General features: G+C 44.6%; 2 protein-coding genes across 5 annotated transcripts in view; one reads left to right on the top strand and one right to left on the bottom strand.

Moving 5' to 3' along the window:
- The window catches only part of apoc1 (apolipoprotein C-I), a 351086-nt gene that overhangs the window by 176414 nt on the left and 154708 nt on the right, over positions 1–19964 (bottom strand). The gene's annotated exons all lie outside the window — the stretch shown is intronic.
- The window catches only part of cadm4 (cell adhesion molecule 4), a 147452-nt gene that overhangs the window by 93477 nt on the left and 34011 nt on the right, over positions 1–19964 (top strand). Inside the window, exon 1 of one of the 4 annotated variants that reach the window (XM_070967310.1) lies at positions 13155–15842. The exons of 2 other annotated variants lie outside the window; for them this stretch is intronic. In XM_070967310.1, coding sequence (XP_070823411.1) covers positions 15698–15842 — 145 coding nt within the window. In that variant the 5' untranslated portion in view covers positions 13155–15697. Of the gene's footprint in view, positions 1–13154; positions 15843–19964 lie in introns of those variants that run through there. One more of the 4 variants, XM_070967309.1, reaches the window with a different exon arrangement.

Here is a 19964-nt window from a genome sequence, read left to right as displayed (position 1 = left end):
AGAAGGACAGAGGGAGTGAAGGAGGGAGTGGCGACGGGAGAAAAGGATGGAGTCAAGGAGAGGTAGCAGGATGGATGTGGGGGGTGCGGGAAGGGGGTGTAGGGTATTGAGTGAGAACAACAGAGGGAGAGAGAGAAAGAGGGGGCAGAGAGGAAAGAGGGCTGGTGAAGCGATGAGGCGAAAAAGCACAGCACACCAGGGAGAGATAGAAATGATGGAAGGACCACAGCTGAGGCACAGGGACAGACGGATAGAGACACAGTGATGGAGGAGGGCAGAGGGAGGGATGGAGAGAGACAAAAAGCAGGAGGTTTTCAGTGTTTCCTGCTGCCTGAAATGATGACACGGTAACATAATAACATAGTGTTTGACAGGTGCTTGTAGCCAGAGTCCCTCACACTTTCTGTTAGCATTAGGGGCCACAGTGGGAATGCAGCCCTTAACCCTTGCTGTGACAGGGTCTTTGTCAGAAAATGAACAGGGCATGTATGTCCCAAACCCAAAAAATAACTTTATTCACGAGCAGAAGAAGAAAATAGGTGGAATGTGAGAGAGTCAGGAAGGATGTAAGACACAGACAGAGAGTAAGGCTGGTGGTACTCCAGAGGATTATCAGGATGATTTACAGCAGATTTGCCCACCCGGACAATTGGATCAAAGGCTTGATCGGGACCAGCGGTCAGCCTAAATTTATCTGTTAGAGTGAAGGATTTTAAGATTCAATTTCAGCTAACCCGGTGAACTTCCAGATTGATCTGAGCTACCCCAATAATGCCAAACATGTCTGATAGTTACAAGCCAACATCTGTACGGTTCCAGACCAAATCCTGTACTGCACAGGCGTCGCGGAGTCAGTCCAACAGCAGATCTGACAGTCACCAGTGAGAGCAGAGTTTATCATCGTGTGAGCTGAAGCTGAGCATGCCGAGTCTGATCCTCTGCCTCCATTGTTGGTTTGAGTGGGGTTTTATTGGCTCAAGTGTGTTCTTGTGAGATTAGAGGTCCTAAAGTTAGTGTTACATAAGGATCCAGCAGGGTCATCTCAGTTCTATTGTTAACGGATAATATTGTTGTTTGTTTAAGTTTGTGCCTCTCTTCTTGATATGTCTCCCAGTGGTGTTGTAGCAGAGTTGGAGACAAAATAGTTCATTTTTCCACCATCAGAAGGGTGCTGCCAATTTTATTTTGCTTGAAAAACAACTTGCACAGACTTGAAAATTGCCTAAGACAGAAAATCCATCACAGTAAAAAAATAAAGCCTTGATTCGGTCTTGTTAGAGTTCTGTTTTATCATTATCTCATTGTGCCAGAGAGTCCCCAGGTTGAGTGCTTTCATATCACTGCGTAACATTGTGCTCCACTTACTGTCAATCACCTGACAGCCACAAGAAGAAATGAAATTCTCTGGCGGGACATAATCCCTCTCAAAGCATGTTGCATTACAAACACTGTCACAATCCAAAATATCGTCATAGCCATGTCTTGTTATTTGAGGCCTCTGTGTTTGCCAGGATAGCAGCAAGTTTCAAGATGTGACGAGATAAAGTCTGGAAAACAATAACCAAAAAATAAAAAGTCGGGAAAATTGAATTCTCAGCCGTGTTTATTTTCCTGGTGAAATTAGAGATCAATGCATAAATATCTGTAACCTGTAAATGCCACCAGCATTCATTTTTGAGTGAGTGGCACCACAGTCACTGTATTCATCTGATGCAGTGTGTTTACAAAAACATTTGGCTTGTAAAGTAAATAGAATGCCTCCTACACACTGAGCGAGGGCGAGAGAGAGGAGTAGTGCTGACGAGAATGAAGTTTGAGTGCTCTGACATCAATGATCGTGTCAAAATAACATAAAAACAAGTGAAAAGCTTGACAGTGAAAAAGAGAGGGCGGTTTGTGCTGGTGACACCGAGGCCTTATTGACTAACCCTCCGCACTTCTCTCACCCCCCTCTCCTCCTGATCACAGTAGTTTATCCCAAGAGAGTAGCTCACCTGATTGGCTGCCTTTCAGGGGCAACGTCCGGAGGTGAGCGTGTTTCATGATAGGCGGTTGCTAGGCGATGGATGTTAGTATGGAGAGCTGGGTGTGGAGATTGGACCAGCTGCAGAGGATGATTGTATGTGACTATGCCTATGTAGCCTGTGTGTGTGTGTGTGTGTGTGTGTGTGTGTGTGTGTGTGTGTGTGTGTGTGTGTGTGTGTGTGTGTGAGATGCTGCGGGGGGGCTGTGTTGGTTCCTTCCAAAATAATTCCATGATTGAACTGCACATTTGCACATGTATCAATTAAATGGTGTGTGTGTGTGTGTGTGTGTGTTAGTGTGATAGCCTCCTGTGGGCTGAGCAATGTAATAACTATCATTAACAAATCATGGGCTCAAGCTCTCACTTAAGACTTAAAGGACATTAAAGGAGGGCCGCTGTCAGAGCCAATCATAGAATACTGTGCATGTCTATCTGTGTGTGTGTGCGTGCACATGTGTGTGTTTGTGTGTGTGTGTGTGAGGCAGATGAATCCATATAGAATTCGTATGCATGCGTTATTTAAGTTTTGAAGCCAGTCTGTGTAATGAAACTTGAAACCCTGCATCCATCTCACACACGCACACCTTGGAATCTATGTATCGGTGTGCAAGCCCCCACGTAGAGCCTTATTAGGCCTGTTTGTGACTGCTGCAGCTTAATTTAGTCTCCTGCTGGGGGTGTTATTCTCCTCATTAGAATTATCAACAGGTGTACCGGGGCCTCACAGATAAAACACTACCTGATAGCAGCACTGTTGCAAGTGTTGAGGTCTAGTTCTTCTTCTTGCGCTCGCTCTCAAATCCCCAAAGTTCCTTCAAGCTAGTTAACCAACTGTGCTGTTGATCAAACTGAATGAGATGTGAAACCTGGAATTTCTTAAAAGAGGCGAGAGGTATATAAGATTTAGGCCGCTTAATTGCTGCGAGCTACTTCAGCTCATTTGGTGGATCCCTCTGCTGTGGCTTGGCAGACTCTCCGTCCACTCTGAGTCATCCAGGAGTAAATAGAGGAAAGTGTGCGTGTGTGTTTGTGCGTGTTTGTGTGTTTAGTTCACTGTGTCTTTTGAGAGGCTCGTGTGCTATGGGCTCGTTAAAGCGGTTTTCAACAAGTATTTGCTTGTTAAAGGCAAACAGCGCCCAATAGCCGGCTGTACAAAAAACGAGGGAAAGAAAATCTCTTAGATGAATTGATAAATGTTGTCTTTCACTTGGCACAAGAGGGACGGAGGCTGAACCAGCTTTTAGCCCCGGCTGTGATCCGCTGAGTGCTGCGCGTGATCGACAGCCCTTATAAAAGGTGAGGTGAAGTCGAAACTTGACTGCTTTTCACATGAATTTTCTTTTTTAACCGTAACTCAAAATAATCAATCACAAGTCCGGTTGGAAAACAATTAGCAGATTAGAGACAAGAGCCTTTGTTAGGGTCTGCCAGTGTGTGTGTGTTTGGCGCTCTCTCCTTATTAAAAGTATGATTAATATATTGTAGATATGTCAGCTTAATCATTCCCACACAATGGTGACTGATTTGTGTTTCAGTGGCCGTATGTTCATTGCTCAGTCCAGTGGGAGAGAGCACTAATACTTATTACATTGGTAAAAGCAGTGGTGGCACATTATAAATGAACAACAGAGCCTGAAGGTAGTTTAGACTAGAGGACATGAAGTAGAGAGGAGGAGGAAAGGGCTCATGAATAAAAGCAGCGCCGTGTCAGGGTCACTTGTGGGAAGGCAGCAATAGGAACCTTGAACATGCCAACTGGTTGTTCACTTCAGTCCTGATCTATGTGGGCAGTGTGTTAGTGAGCGAGGGACAGTGAAAAGGATGTGCTGCATTTGATACCTTTAGCTGTCTGATGTCAGCGAAAGAAACAAACTTTGAACACCGAGAACGTCGCCTTTTCATTCGCCTCGCAGGAGAAGGAAAGGATGAAAACACAGAAATAACAACGCCTGGGAAAACAACAAGAACAACAAAGGGATGAAAGAAATCTCATTCAATCAAAAGCCATAAGACAGTTCATGTTCCTGGACTGGAGACAGCAGTGGCAGAAAGACAGGCGGCGAAAAGCGAGCTAAGTGTTGGCTTGAAGAAAAGTGATGAACTTATACGATAACTCATACTTGCCTTCTCTATTGGTAATCGTTACTTTATGTTTACCGAGTATTGCCTCTGCCTCTTAAGCCACATTAGTAGTCGCATCGTGTGTTAAAATTAGTCAGCACTGATCATCACTTCACTGATATGATCATCTAACTTGTGGGTCGTTGCTCAAGCACATTAGTTGTAGAGCGCAATTTCATAAAAAAGTAATTCAAAGGGCTGTACAGAGTGATAAAAAATAATTAAAATTAAGTAGTAAGATAAGCATTAACATATAGAAAATATGGATATAAGGGAGAAAAACCTTTGTCACATTATTCTTATGCATTATTAATTTATGTTTTAGTAATTTCTTGCCATAAAACCATAAACAATCTCCATAAAACTTAAACAGTAGAATAATGATATGGGTTATTATCATTTTACAACACGTTTGCTGTATATACAGATCATAGATCAAGGAAGTCAGACTTAAAAAGATGTAAAAACTCTGATCTGCACCCGTTGAGATCAGAGCTTTTACGTGTCAGAAAATGAGGAAAAAAAAGTGATATTCAATTGATATAGAGAGACAACAGCACGCAGAGAGAAAGAGAAATTCAACAGTGAAGGCATAAAGAAGTAAAATGAGGAGGACTGCTGTCAGAGTCACCTTGTAGGAACAGGAAGTGTGTCCCAGTGAGGGATGTTTGGTACAAGTCAGACTAAAGAGAGGAGGACGGGGTTGGAGAAAGAGACTGATGAAAGAGGAGGAGCGGCTGGAGAAGAGCTCTGACAGATTGTCATTAAGAAAGACAGCTGCCTTTTTCCGTGACTCTTCTAATCTATAATCCACACACACGCACACACACACACATTTTCATTTTTGCTTCTAGGTACTACAGTCTCATTAGAATTGAGATCTCTGTTTCAAGAGAAACTTCTGCGAGGTGACAATGAAAATGCACATCTAATTTAATAACATGTTCAGTCAACACACACTCAAAAAAGCAATTATTAAAATTCGTGGAAAATGTGAGAGGACGGGAGATTTTAATTTCACAGCGCTTTGCAGTCGGCTTTGTTTACAAGGTGCAGAAACCAGTCATGTTTAGAATTTATGCACAATGTACTTAATTAGAACAGGATCTGTGAACTGTTACCATAATTATTGGACTTAAAAAAGACAGTAGAGATGTGAACTACATGGGCAGCTTCGAGAGAAAAGTTCAGCGCCGGATAAATAAAATGCATTGTCCCTTATCTTGTTACCGTTAAATTTTAAGACCCACTTGTCATGGGAATCAAAAATCTACACACATGGCACACAAACATCGCACTGGCTTGGATTTTTTCCAAGTTTGGTTTAATATTATCCGCTCATGCCACGCTGCATGTCATCACACTGTGAAGTTCATCTTCTCCCAACACATACTCACTCCCAACTCATTACATATGGACACCTCACTTTTTAAGGCACTGGGTACCCCTTTAGTGTCCAATAGACTTCTATAGACAGCCAGTTCTCACCACCAAATGCATCAAATGATCTATAAAGAGCAAGAAAAGTCCACATTTGGAGGAAGTTGGATGCTTGGATGGGACAAACAGGACTTTCACCCACGAGACTTCGTGCTCCGTGCCAAAGAGGAAAGATTACATAAGTAGTGTATGCAAACAATGAACTTATTTAAGCTAAACCATGTTCTTTTCCGAAACCAAACCGAGGAGTTGAAGCAAAGTGTGACCGTTTCTCAGCATTAACCTCATGTTCATTACTGCTTTCAACAAGCTTTATTTTGAAAGTGCAACCAGACATTGCTTACTGGAAAAAAAAAATGAATGCAAAGGGAAAAATGTCTGTATGTGATGAGGTGGGAGTGAGAATGTGTTGCGTCTCCACGGGCCGTGAAGAAATGCCCTCTACTGGAAAACATGGGCTCAGACAGACAGGCACGATTAGCACTCGCTTGAGGTGGCACAAATTGTGGCAAAGATACAAGACGGGGAGATGACAGAAAGAACTGGAGCTCCTGGTAAACTCTTAGATCAGTCAGAGGCTGTGATGCTAGCGTCTTGCTAGCTCACAGCTATCGTCTCGAGTTCCTAAATTCAATCTAATGAGCCTCCAGATGTCTGAGTTACACAAATCAAGGTTATCTTCATCTAAGCAGTCACTGTTCGGTTTAACTACCAGATATGCATTTTTGCAAACAAACCTTCATGTTGGGATTCATGTGCCACAACTCAGCATGGAAACAGAAAACACAAACAAGAATTATTGTACTAAAAAGACTGACTAGATATATTCACTTGATTTGGCTAACTGGGACTGCTGCTCATATTAGCATCACAATAAAAAAGGGATTTCTTCACAGCCAGTATGGGCAGGAGGGATGACTTTAGCGACCTCTATCGCCGTACTCCAAACCTTCCCTTTACCACAGATATGTACACATGCATGCATGTCACTGTCTGTGCAGCCATGCAGAGTCGTGCAAACCTCATCACAGACTAAGACAGGCATGAATGAACTAACTAAACACACTCTCTCTTTCTCTCCATAACACAGTGAATAATTGAGCTGACTTACCTACAGTCTATTAACATAGTGTAGCTTTAATATGCAGAGAGAGAAAACAGAGTAGAAAGAAGGACAGAGAGGGAGTGGAAGCACGTGACAGAGAGACAGAGGGAGGGCAGAAAAGCGATGAAAAACATGAAGAGAGAGTGGAATGGGAACCGATGAGAGGGAAAGAATGAAAGGAAGAAAGCGGGAGAGATAGAAGTGGGAGAGTGATAGGGAAGCAGTGGAGCAAATCAAAGTAAAATTAAGTGCATTTACATATTTAGATGAGCGCTTCTAGTCAGCCTGTCTAATTATTTCATCTCCATTTTTCATTTGCACGCTGTTCAATCCAGAAGCAGCAGGCCGTGAGGAAAGTTTCTCTCTCTCCCTCCTCACCATTACTTTATCACATTCACACTTGTCCCTCTCTGACTCTCTATCCCTTGCAGCTGCCTTTCGTTATCCGGGTCATTACCATACACTTTTTGTCCATTCGCACTTGTTCTCCCTATCTCCCTTACGCCCCCTGCTCCTGCTGTCTCACGCCATGTTTTATGCATACGAGGACACTGCCCCACATGTGTCCAGAAGTGTGTGTGTGTGTGTGCAAAGGTTCACTGCTAATGCCCTTTCTACCTCCATGTTTTATGCATTGTGTTGTCCTGGTGAAGTCAACTATGTGTATGTCAGTGTCCAAGATGTGTGTGTGCGCGCGCCTGTGTGTACACACCCACTATTAAACCCTTCAAATTAGCATGAACCATGTCAGGAACAGCCAAGCCACGTTAACCTTCTATCACTGATTTTCCCCTTTTCTTTATGCCTTTCTTCACACTCCATAAATCTGTCTTTCTCCTCGCTCTCACAATCTCTCCTTCCCTCCCTCTCTCCTCTCCTCTCCTCTCCTCTCCTCTCCTCTCCTCTCCTCTCCTCTCCTCTCCTCTCCTCTCCTCTCCTCTCCTCTCCTCTCCCTCCTTCTCCCTCTCCGCCTCGCTGCTGCTCATCACTTTGTTTGCATCTCCTTTCTCTCTATATTACTTCCCCTTGCTCCTATAAATGTCCCCCTCCTTGTACACCCACACTCATCAGCACAATCTATTAGTGTGTGTGTGTGTGTGTGTGTGTGTGTGTGTGTGTGTGTGTGTGTGTGTGTGTGCAACCACATGCATGCCTTTGACAGCATATCCTTGCTTTGTGTGTGTTTGTGTTTATGTGAGCCTCATTGCTTGTATGTGTGTTTAGGCTGAACTGTGTGTGGCAGCCAATGTGTGTATCTTTCCTGCAAATGTTTGTGTGCGGATCGTGTCTCTGCATGTGCGGCACGTATATGTGTGTGAGGGTGCGCGCACATGCATGCGAGTGTGTCTGCTGGCATAAAAGGTTGTTATGTGCTTTAGGTGTTAATTGGCTGAGGAGCTTCGTTAATATTCTCCTTGCGAGCCTGCTCGTCAGGAACAGAGCCGGCAAACTGATGAGTGTGTGATTTTCCTCCAGAGAGAAAGAGAGAGTGAGAGGGAGGGAGAAAGAGTAACAGGAGTGACTTCAGTGCAAAGACCCTCTGTAAGGTCAGAGCGAGAGAGAAGTATAGCAAGAAAAGGATTGGAAAAAAGGCAGACAGATGAGCCGGGAGCATCCGAGAAAGCAACAGAATGAGAAAGACAAAAAAAAAAGAGAGATGGAGGGAAAGAGGGATGTGATAAAAAGCCATAAAGGGTTCCATTGAGACACTGGGTGAAAGGGAAGATTATATCATACGAGGGAGAAATTATTCCTTTGTTAGGCATTTGTGAATTGGCGGAATGGGGGCAAGGCGGTTGGCAAGGTGGCACATAGCTTCTCCATTCTAATCACCCGCTCTCTATGCCATGACAGCGCGCAGCTAGCCTGGTCCAGACCCCGCTTGCAGCTACACATACTCAAAGAAATATACAAACCATCCTCCTGCAGAGCGCACGGAAATGAAACATCATACGCCGCAGCCTTTATAGGTTGCATCTTAATAGCAAATCACACACATGCCTGGAAAGTAAAGAGCAAGATAGTGAACTGGTACATGCACATACGGGCAGAGTGACACCTGTAACACACACACACACACACACACATCAGGGAACAAAAGAGAATTCCACATGTCATACACAAATGTTTGCGGATGCAGCGGGACCACAAAGAGGAGAGAGTGACACATGCGCTGCAGCAGAGAAAACAGTGAGCAGAGAGTCGAAGCCTGTCAGTGGGAGGTATGATGCCACACGGATAATGACTGTTACTCCCAGCAGGTAACTGTGTAGCATGTGGCTCACAGCACATGCAGAAACACTCGTTAGGAAGCTCCGACAGTACGTTCTCCGCTTGGCAGGTAACGCTGTTTGCATTTATCTTACTGAATAAGGGAAGACTGGGCTTAGCGTTCTGTTGCATCCCAATGGGGGGGCCTTGCATGGGCGTGCATAAAATACACCCTCTCATACCTAAACTGTGTGTCTTTCTATTAATGCATGTATGAATAGCGCAAGGGCCAGGAGTGCCTTTAAATGTCATTTCTGGATTAGAAAGCGTCCAGGCTTGTTGGCCTACACACTCTGACACCTTGTATCCTGCAGTTCCCTTTATCTGAGCAAATGAGAAAACCCGCCGCTACCTTGAATCCTGCCGTATCTTTCTTGACTGCTAGTGTTTCAGAAGTTTCTGGCACTCCAGGGGCCCCTGTCTTAGACTCCTCAGTCATTCACAATGCGACCATGCCGCCTACAAAATACATATCCTAATTTGCTTAGCAAATTACGTTTTGTAGGGAAAGTAATTGCTGCTGGGATTAAGTTTATTGGCAGGGTTTTTCCAGTCCAGGAAGTTTGGCTTTCTTCTATAGCCAGAAGTCACAGAGAGGTCAGGATCAGTAGTTTGGCATGTAAAGCACATGTTTTTCACACCAGAAATCATGTTCTGTGTGCTGTCAGGTGGTTAAAATACTTAATGAAGGTTATGATGCCAACATCTATCCCATGTTGTGTATTTTAGGATGTCAGTCGTCACATACTGTAAGAACGTAAATCTGATCCTCTGCTTGGATAGAAAAAATCTTATTTGTACCGACTTGGGAAGTTTCCAGGCATCTTTTTGTGTAAACAATTTGCAGGAGTCTCTCTTTAGAGTGTTTGACCCCAGAGTCTTAAAGCTTTTGTCTGCATTGGCAGTAAAGGGAAAGATTCCCCCAAATTTGTTGTGGAGACAAATTGCAAATCTGGCTCACATTCATGTATGGCCCAAAGACAGAAACTTCTCTTGTTGTCTTCAAGATGAAAGCATGTATATATGAGAAATGTCCTGGGTACTGTGTTTGTTAAATAACTGCTCTATTTGATTAATTGAATTCAACACAGTGAATTAAACAAAGGAAGAGCATTTCTGCTGAAGTAGTACGCTTCAACTGGCTTATTCAACTACAGTAGCACCAGCCATCAATAGCATTCTCCATCTTCAGTTCTGGCAGACTGTCACTTGAGTGTTTTGTTCTAAAATGCATGCTCAGTTCTTTGCCAGGCTCGAAAAGAATAAGCTAAAATTGTCCCCGTTAATGCACGGTTGATGCATGGTAAATGCATAATGGGATGAGACTAATAATAGGATTTCTACAATGGCTACCACAGTGCCTTTATGTCTTTCCTTCCACCCTGTAAAACTAGTGAAAAGACAGTGCCAAGTCTGTTGTCTGCCAGAAAGTGAGTTTAATCTCCTGGTTTACTGTAGAAACACAGAGAAAGGTGAGGCAAAATGGGGGTATATGAAAAAACACACAGCCTGCTCACGCACCCACATCCAAACCAATATCTGTTTCGCATTCTTGTTAGCCTGTCACGATGTGAGCCATATTGACTTTTACTTATTTGCCAGGCTCCACTGTCAACAGACTGCGAAAAATAAAGAAAATCAAAACTTTGTAATCCTAAGTTGTTTGAAGAAAGACAGGCGGTGTCGCTCGAAATGTACCCAAATGATCGGGCCGTATTGATCCCTTTGCCCGGGAGCGTGAGGTGAGCAGGAAGTAGTCTGAGCCGTGCCTCCAGAAAATGCAGTCACTGATAGTGTCCATAGATCGAGGAGCTGTGACTTTTCTAATTAGGGAGTTCAGAGCAAACCCAGTTGGATTAGCTAGTGCATGGCTCTAGGCTACCTATTAACACCAAGTCAGCGAGACAAACAAGAAATCAGAAAGACAAAGGAGAAGGAGAGCAGAGGGCCATGAAGGGGCTGAATATAACCTGGTGAATGTACTCAGACCTGGCTCAAAACAGTTGCTTTTTATGAGAAAAGGGGGCCGATAATTTGGTATTCCCGCTTTTCTCCTTGTAAAAGATAGTGTGTAAGGGATGAAGCACATTGGTTTGCAGTATCTCAGGCAGTAGTTGCACAGTATTGTGTATTTTGTTTACACTGGAGAGACTCCCAGAAGAGATTACTCAATCAGGACAGTTCAGATAATACTTTCCTGTGAGTGATTAAACTTTCTAGTAGTCTGGGACTTTGTGGCAGCTCCATAAAACAAACTTCATAAAAAAAATGAGAACTTGAAAATGCTTTTTGAATGCATTCAGAATATACACAATCTATATTCATGAATATCTATATGTATGAGTTCACATGTCGAGATTAATAACCGCACTAATACTTGGTGGTTCGCTTATGCTACAACACCCTTGAGGAGATGCTCACTTGATTTATTTTTACCTTTCAGGAACACATGCCCTCCCTCACACTTTGCCAGCTAATAAACCCTAAAGTTTCACGCCTACACAGACACACATGCTTTTACCCAACACAACACGCTCCCACACACACACACGCACATACATTCTCCCATCCCACTTGCTTGCACAACCTCAAGGGAGACATAAGAAATAAATTCGACACTTCCGCTTACCCAAGAAGCGCCTTAAGGACAAAGAGAAATTTAATCTTGGATAAGCCTCCCGATAGAATCTCTGCATTAGCCCTCTGCTGCTGGTTCACAGCTATCCCATCAACCCTTACCTCCCACACCTTGGCCCCATTCCCTCGCATCTCTCCTCTACGCTGCTTGTTTTTTTTTTTTTGGTTCCTTCTCCTGTCCTCCTTCGCCTCTCTCCGACCGTCCCACCACGTCTTTTCATGTGCCTTTTCTCTCTTTTGTCCTCTGTCTTGACTCTTTTTCTCACCTTGCTACCACTCTTGCCCCGATTTTCGTCCCTCCACCCTTCTAACACCACCTTGTCTCTCACCTCATGACTCTACCGCCTCTTTCCATTCTTTCCACCAGCATCCATCTCTCCATCTATTCCCAGTCATGGTACGTACTGTATATATCTATATTTCTGTTCCTCTCCCTTGTCGGAGCACTTTAATACCATTGGTATTAAATGCTGGCACGACCTCCTCGGCATACTTAAGCAGGCAGGGATCCTTGTAAGGCTGTTTGAGTGCTTAATATTTTCAGCACGCCGCTGACTTAAGCCCCTTAAGTGCTTTGGCAACACTTATTCCACGGTGGCACCAATGAAGCCCATTAAAAATTTGATTTGGATGAGAGAGAGAAGAGAGGGAGGGAAAAAAGAGGAGGAGGGGGGATAGGGGACACAATTTGCCATTACCTCCCTTCCTTCCGCACACACTGCGACAAAAACAAATACCCCCATCAGGGGGTTGCCCACACAGGGGCTTTGTAGACACACGCGCACACACAGACACACACACGTGCACAAACTCGGCAGTAGGGCAATGTTTGCAATGTGTTCTTCTTTTTGTCTGTAATTATGTCCTTTGTGCTCTATAAAACACTTTGTGATGACCCTATTTTCTTAAAAGCACTTGATAAATAAATTTGACTTTATTTGACTTGATAATAGGGAACAGCATGATTCAAATTGAATGCATAAAGATGTTTGTAAATACAGCACGTGGAAGATTAGAACTGATAGTTTATGATCAGTTGATTAAGAACAAGTAGAGGTGGTATTATAATAACAAAACTGTGTTGCCTTCCGCATTTTACAGGACAATGAAAGTCACAGACGCAGAGTCTAGTGTAGTTAACTCCCACCATTGGCTTTGTATTGCCAGTTTTATTGCCAATAGCAGTAATGATGGTACATGTGGCAATGAGCTTGAACAAAGGAACTGCATTATGCACGATGTGTTAATGCAAAATATACAGACAGGTTGGACTAGCTGTTAGCAATGATTTCTGTCATACCTTTTTATTGAGCCAGGTTCACATCAGCATAATTCATAACAGTCATGTTCGTTTCTGCTTCATCCACATCCGCTACAAATGCCACACACAAGCATGTGCACAGTTCTCGTCAGCAGACAGCCGTGCGCATCCCTGCCGCCATAAAAACGGTCATTTAACATAAAGAGGCACTATGATGCCTCTGTGTCTGCCTGCATGGCTAAATTAATGGGTAGTAGATAGTGAAAGGGCCAAACAGACAGCCAAATGTACACTCTGCTTCAGTCAACACTGGACAACCAAGCACATTCAGACACACACGACGCCACTGTTCCTTGACCTGAAAGACGACCATTGTCACTGCTTCCATCCGCACACACACTCATCTCTAACCTTCACAAAATACTATGCAAAATATGCAGACACTGATCCCACACTGACACACACACATTCTGTGCAAGGGGAGGGTGACTAGGGTTATATAAACAAGTGGAAGACAGAAAACAGATACACAGATGGATGTGATCACCAACGATACTACATTGGGATTATAGTAATTTTCATAGATCAACAGGAAGGAAGTGAAGCGAAAGGAGGACGAACGTGTGGGAACTAACTAGCTGCTTTTGGACTGACTGCAGGATTGAAGGAGAGAGAGAGAGCGAGAGGGCAGAACGGATAAACTAAACACAATTTGAGGAGGACAGTTTGAACAAGTGAATAGACTTTGTTTCCGTCTGTCTGCTGCCAGGCCCCAGACCTGCCAGACCTGAGTCGCTGGTGCACACCAACACAGAGTAATTTTCTCAGCGCCAGCCAGTTGACCGGTGAAGTCAGCGCCGTAGGGAAGATTGGTGATGATCCGCTTTCGGCTTTGCCAGAAGTGTCAGGGCCGTCGGCGTTAGAGCTCATTGTGTTTGCAGTGCCACAGAGAGCGAGAGAGCGCGGGCAGTGTGTAGTAATCTAAGGATGACACCCGCACTTTACTCCATCAGATAGTGCTCAGTGAGGTGTGTGGTGCTGCTCGTCACGCTTTGTCTCTGCACTGCAAACACACACACACACATTAAACACACATACTGGCACATACAAACACTTGAGCGCTGCACACTCTCGGAGACCAACGACGCATTAGGTCCTGACAATCAGCGGAAATCTGTCCGGGCCTTAAACACAGCAGGCTTTCAGATTAGTGTGTATGAGTGAGTGTGCATCTGGTGTGCATCCAGGCACTGACTGCACCCAGTGGAGCATGTTGGAAAGGAAGAGTTAGCCAGGTCGATGCTGCGCGATTATACTGTCTGATAGCCTGTGATTATTTGGAGGAGACTAAAATTACCATGTTAAAATCACTGTCCATTTACGCTGCAGTGTATACATGATAGCATATCAAAAGAGTTCTAGCATTCAAGCGAATAATGGTGGATACCTTGTGAGAATAATGTGCAAGTCTCTGGGGTAAAATTGCAGACCAAAAAAGCGCAATTTCTGAATCTAAAGCATCAGGCTGCAGTTTGCTCGTCCTCTTGCAAGGTGGTTATTCTATAAGGGGCAAGCACTTCCACTCTCTGTCTTTATAGAGCGGCACTCAAGCTCAATGGATTTTATTTAACCTTAGCTATCTCCAGATGAGTTGCAAGATAGTGTCTCCATCTCCCCAGAGGCCTGGTCGGTTCGGTTATAGCTCAAAGGAACATTGACTTCTGCCTGCCGATTTGTCGGGTGAGAAGTGCAGAAAACCTTGTTTGACTCATTAAAATACAATCTGTTCGAGAATGAGCATTGCTGCCCTAGATTTCACTGTCCTCGAGGGCATGGCAATGTAGGTAGCTCTATTTCAAAAGTAAGCATTCAGTCAACATCAGTGGAGATAAACTTGACTTGCTTTGGAAGACAGTTTCTCAGACTGCATCTGAATGAAATATAGTATTATTGATGTTTTCTGCTCCTTGGAGCAGTGTGCTTTGACCTGCAGGAGACAAGCAGTCTTTTGTTGTGCTTAATTGTGTGGCTGATTGTTAGAGCGCCTGGTGCTCAGAGCTGAGTTTGACACTGCAGCGTGCAATTGGCGAGGTGCTAATTAAGTTGTCCCTTGTTTGGTTAATTGCAAAGCTGCCATTACTGAATGTGCTTGCTGGTAAAGAACACAGTATTGCAGGTCTGCTTTGGTCACTTTGGGTATTGGTTTTTCTGGTTTATTGATCTGAGAGTCTTGGGCTTTGGGTCTCCGGAGGCTCCGAGCACCATGGTAGAAAATAGCTAGCCGAGCAGTGTTTGCTTTGTTGTCTTTTTGCTTACATGGGACAGAGCTCCTGTATTGCTTTTGTAGCAGCAAAGCTTCAGCACTGTATGGATTTAGACAATGCATGTTGTAAGTTCTCTCTAAGCAGCACAAGGTACTAAAGTCAACAGTGGAACTTTTTGTTTTCCTAAGCTCATCTCTGTGTGCATTGTGATATAGTGTCTAAATCGCTAGCTCTGTTAGCGCCCTGAGCTCTAGCCAAACTTCTGTATATTGCGTGCAAGCCCCTAGCTACAATTCAATTCAATGTGAGTTAGCAGCTAAAGCAGTTGTTTCTTTGCATGAGTTGTGATGCAGTGTAGCACATAAGAGTCCTTTCTGTAAGTGTTGTCCTCAAACAACAGCTTCTGTCTGATTTCACTGAAGTAAAGCTGGGCAGTTAGTGCGTGCACGTGCCTGCAGCATTGCAGTTGAGAACAAATCAGTGCGTGTGTGTGTGTGTGTGCGTGTGTGTGTGTGCGCACTGGTTTGTGTGTAGCAGTGCAGGCAGGGTCACAGAGGAGCCATTGATCAAACATGCACATCCACACACGCACACACACACATACAGCTTCTCAATACACAATGAGGCCTGTCCGGAGCTCTGTCCTCTGCCGCCTCCTCCCTGCCCCCTTCTCTCTAGCCCTGCGCAGCCTGGTCCTGGTCCTGCTCTGCATCAGTCGTAAGTCATGCACGCATGAACACTCAGATGTACACCCGCACACACACACAAACACACACACAGATTAAATGAGACGTGAAGTATCGATTCTAGAGGGAAACTCAGGTGTCATTACACACCAAATCGGTCAGGGAAACAAGCACATAATGTTCACATGTACACACATTTTGTATTATAGTTCGGAAGTGGCAATTTAGTATAAATACAAGCTCCTTGTTCTTTTAATTTACTGTAAGCTCCCTGCAGATCTACCTCTAAATGATGCAATGTAATGACTGCATTATACAAAAACAGAGCACAATTGTGAATATGGCACTAATTGGTGTAAATTGATACAGAATGACATCCAGTGCAGTGCCCAGCTCATGGCCAAGGGAGGAATAGCTCACGATGGGATCCTGAAATGAGAGCTCCAGATGAATTGTTCAAAATGCTGGTAATTAAGTTAGAATTGGTAATTAAGATTAAGACTAGAGAGAATATGGAGACATGAGCATATGCTCAGGAGGTAACAGCAAAGGGGAATGAGAGGCAAGGCAGAGAAAGAGATGGACGGATGGGCCAAAAGACTTAAAAGGAAAGAGTCACAAATGAAAATGGAGAAAAAAGAGATATAAGAGAGACTGAAGCCTTTCTCTCAGCTTTCCTCCGAAGAACCTAATAAAAGAAAGTTGGACCCCAGAGTGGGAGAGATATGGCGAGCCAAATGGAGAGGTTGTCGAGAAGAAAGAGAACAGAGGGAAGAAAGTGCAGTGCAAGAAACCAATAGATATTGTGAGAGAGACAGACTCACACGGGCAAAAGAAGGACCTGGTCGGATAGAAAGTAGTGCTGTATGTGAGGGAGGGAGGGAGCAGCAGAGGCAGAAAGGGAGAAATAGCGAGACAGAGATGGAGAACAAGGCAGTCTGTGTGAATGTGCAAGAAAGACAGAGATGCAGGGGAGGGGTACAAAGATAAAACAAGAGACAAGGCCTCAAAAAGAGCCGCATGAAGTCGAGATTCAAAGCCAAGAGTCATGAGATTGATTGAACACGAGGCAAAGATGGTGATAACACTAGTATATGAAGTGGAATGGGATCAGTGGCTGAGTTGCTAGGTGCTATTAATACCTCCTGTCATTATTATCATGCATTTAATACAGAGAGATGTTCTTTCCCTGCTGCTCATTGGTAAACAAGTGCTGTGCCGCTGTGCACAGCACCTTCTCCTGTGTGCCAGCCAAAATCTCAAATCAGTGGCTTTTTTTTTTGGCATTTTAGATCAACAGAAGGACATTGTTTTTTGTGGTATGTTGAGGGGGAAGCTGGGTGGGGGTGACAATAGGGGAGTGAGGGATACAGAGAAAGAAAGAGTGTGTGTCTTGGCAGTCAGCGTGGTTATGTAATTCATGCCAGTAGGGCAGTTTTGTGTTGGGCCTTGAATGTGCACACACATATATTCTCTCCGTGCACTATTTCACACAAGCACGTACATACACACGCCTGTACGTTTCCTCTCGACCACATACACACTCATCAGCCTCTCACACACGCAGATGCACACCAAAGGGAAGGCAGCCATGTGGTGGATTTTGAAGGGGTGTTAAGACCAGTGCTTTTGGCTGTGGTGAATCTCCAGTGTGGTAGCCGTCGCGTAATAGCCCTGTAAATTTCCTTTAAGCCGCTGTTGGGTTGTGTGTGTGGCGGCCATTGTCGCGAGGTTGTTGGGGCTGTGACAGACCCGGGCCATAAAATGCAGCACAGCAGATAGAGCTAACCAGCTTTAACTGTTAGAGAAGAGGGGAGAAAGGAAAGGGAGAGGAGGATGGCGGTTTGTGAAGGGTAAGGAGAGGTGAATGGAAGAGCTGAAAGAGTAATGGGATGGGTGGACAAGAGGAGAGGAGAGCGCTCAGGGAGATGCAGTGCAGCGGGAGAGGGAAGAAGAGGGGATGGGGCAAGAGAGGGAAGAGGTGATTGAAATACACCAAAGGGCTGGAGAGACATAAAGATCCGAAGGTCAAAACGAGAGATGCTGGAGCCGGGAGAGGAGGTAAAACAAAAAGAAGGGTGGAGGTGATGAGAGGACGAAGACAACAGATTTCAGTGGTGAGGCTGGAGGCGGTGCGACTGGGGAGCAATGTCAGAGTGTTAAAAACAGGATGTGGAATATATAAATAAGTGAAAGTAAATGTTTCTAATGAGAGGTCAAGAGTGAAGAGACACAATTTTATGCTGATTTTGCTGATTAGCAGTGCAGCGCTCACAGTACACCATGGGTGATGGAGAGTGGGATAAGCGAGGGTCTGAAGTTCCTGCCAAAGAGAGAGAGATTAAGAAAGACAGTCAGAGAGAGAGAGAGCGGAGAAAAAGAGGGATGGAAATTGAAGAAAGTGCTGAGCTATACGACCGGCAATTAAAAGGAGCGAAAGTAGAGAAGAAGGGAGGAAAAACTGAGAAATTCAGTCTCCTGCTCGACTCATTTGTTTTGTCCTCTTGTCCCATTCCCTCCTCTCGCTTTTTTTCTGTCTTTCCTTTGCTCCCTCTCTTCCGCTCTCCCCGCACGCTATAAAAACAGTGCGATTATGCCGCAGACTTGAGCTGCAGAACAAATCACATTTAGCGAAGGAGAGTGTGGAGATGGAACCAGCAGAGAGGCAGGAAAAGATTCCCACTGAGTCACAAAAAGAGAAAGAACGAGGGAGAGAGAGATTGTGAGGGGAATGAAAGCCTATTGCAGCTTGGAAGGAAACTATTGCAGTTGGTGGTGGGGGGTGCACGGAGGAAGAAAAAGAAGGGAGTGAAGATCGGGGGAGAGAAAGAAAGAGTTGCAACAATTCTCCTGAGGCCTAGCAGAGAAGGAGACGAGAGGGGATCTTTAGGACAGCGCTGATGAGGAAGATGAATGATGAACGATGCAATAAAAGATAAGGGAGAAGGAGGATGAAGACAGGAAGAAAGTAAAAGGGACTGCTGAAGGGAGGGGGAATCAGGGATTAGATCAGGCAGAAGATGGGGTGGAGAGGGATGGAGAGACTGCGGGTTTAAATAAAAGGAGAAAGAGGGAGATGGTGAGAATTAGATTAGACATGAAGCCATGCAGCAGGAGCGGAGAATTCTGAATTGTGGACTAAGATGGAGTGGGGGGGTCACACAAAATATAAGAAAGGCTGAGGGGAGGAGAGGGAAGAAAAGGAGGACAGGAGAAAGCGACAGAATGAAGGTAATGAGAGAGACGAGAGCGAGATTTGTAAAGGATTATGTATTATTTATAGAGGGAGCATCTCTTTTTTTCTTTGCGTTGGATTTGATTGGCAGAGTTCTGGCTCCCTGAGAGAGATGGAGTGATAATTTTAGACTGGGAAGAGAAAGAGAGGGGGTGGAGAGGGAGTTGGGGAGAGTTGTGGGTCTGCAGAGGGAGGTATGGAGGAGAAGAACCTCAAAGTCAGCTATTTCATAAAGTCAGTATACTGCAAAACTCTGTGATTAACCTGGAGCAAGTGTGCATGCGCGCAGATATACGCACATGCAGGCTCACGCACATAAACATTGCAAAACTTCATTTGCATACACGCTGTGGAAACCAGCTCGCCTCGCTTACTCGGGGGATAGCTGGAAAAATGTACATCCAGATGGGAAGAGATGGAGAAGTTGCCAACGGACGACCCCATAAGAGTGGAAGCTATGAGCTGCTGTTATTGTTTTAATTAAAGCAGTAATAACATAAGGGGTTGTGCATTGTAGTCTCCTGTATCGATTCCCTTGTAAATGCGTGGCCGGCATGCAAAGAAAACACAAGTTCTTGGCCCGCTTCCAATTGAAAGATAATGAGAGATAATGAATAGGGAGACAGTGACTGCACTGCTTCAAGGATACATGGGGGCTTGTTTGGGGCAAATGGAGACAGCTCATCTCTTATGTGGCTTGTCTTTTTTGTCCTGTCTTTTCCTCCCTTCAATCTCAGAGACACACAGAGAGAGAGAAATAGAGGGAGAGTGAAATCGAGGGAGAGAGGCGCAGCAAGGCGGTAATTCAGCCGGCTAACCCTGCACCAGTGAGGCAGTTTCTAGAATTTACCGTGACCAAGGGTGAGCCAGCAGTCCACCTGGCTGCCTCCCAAATCCCCCTCTTTTAACTCTCCACAC

This window comes from Chaetodon trifascialis, chromosome 7 (assembly GCF_039877785.1).
Source record: "Chaetodon trifascialis isolate fChaTrf1 chromosome 7, fChaTrf1.hap1, whole genome shotgun sequence".
Classification (NCBI taxonomy): domain Eukaryota; kingdom Metazoa; phylum Chordata; class Actinopteri; order Chaetodontiformes; family Chaetodontidae; genus Chaetodon; species Chaetodon trifascialis.
This window is presented reverse-complemented; position numbering and strand designations above follow the sequence as displayed.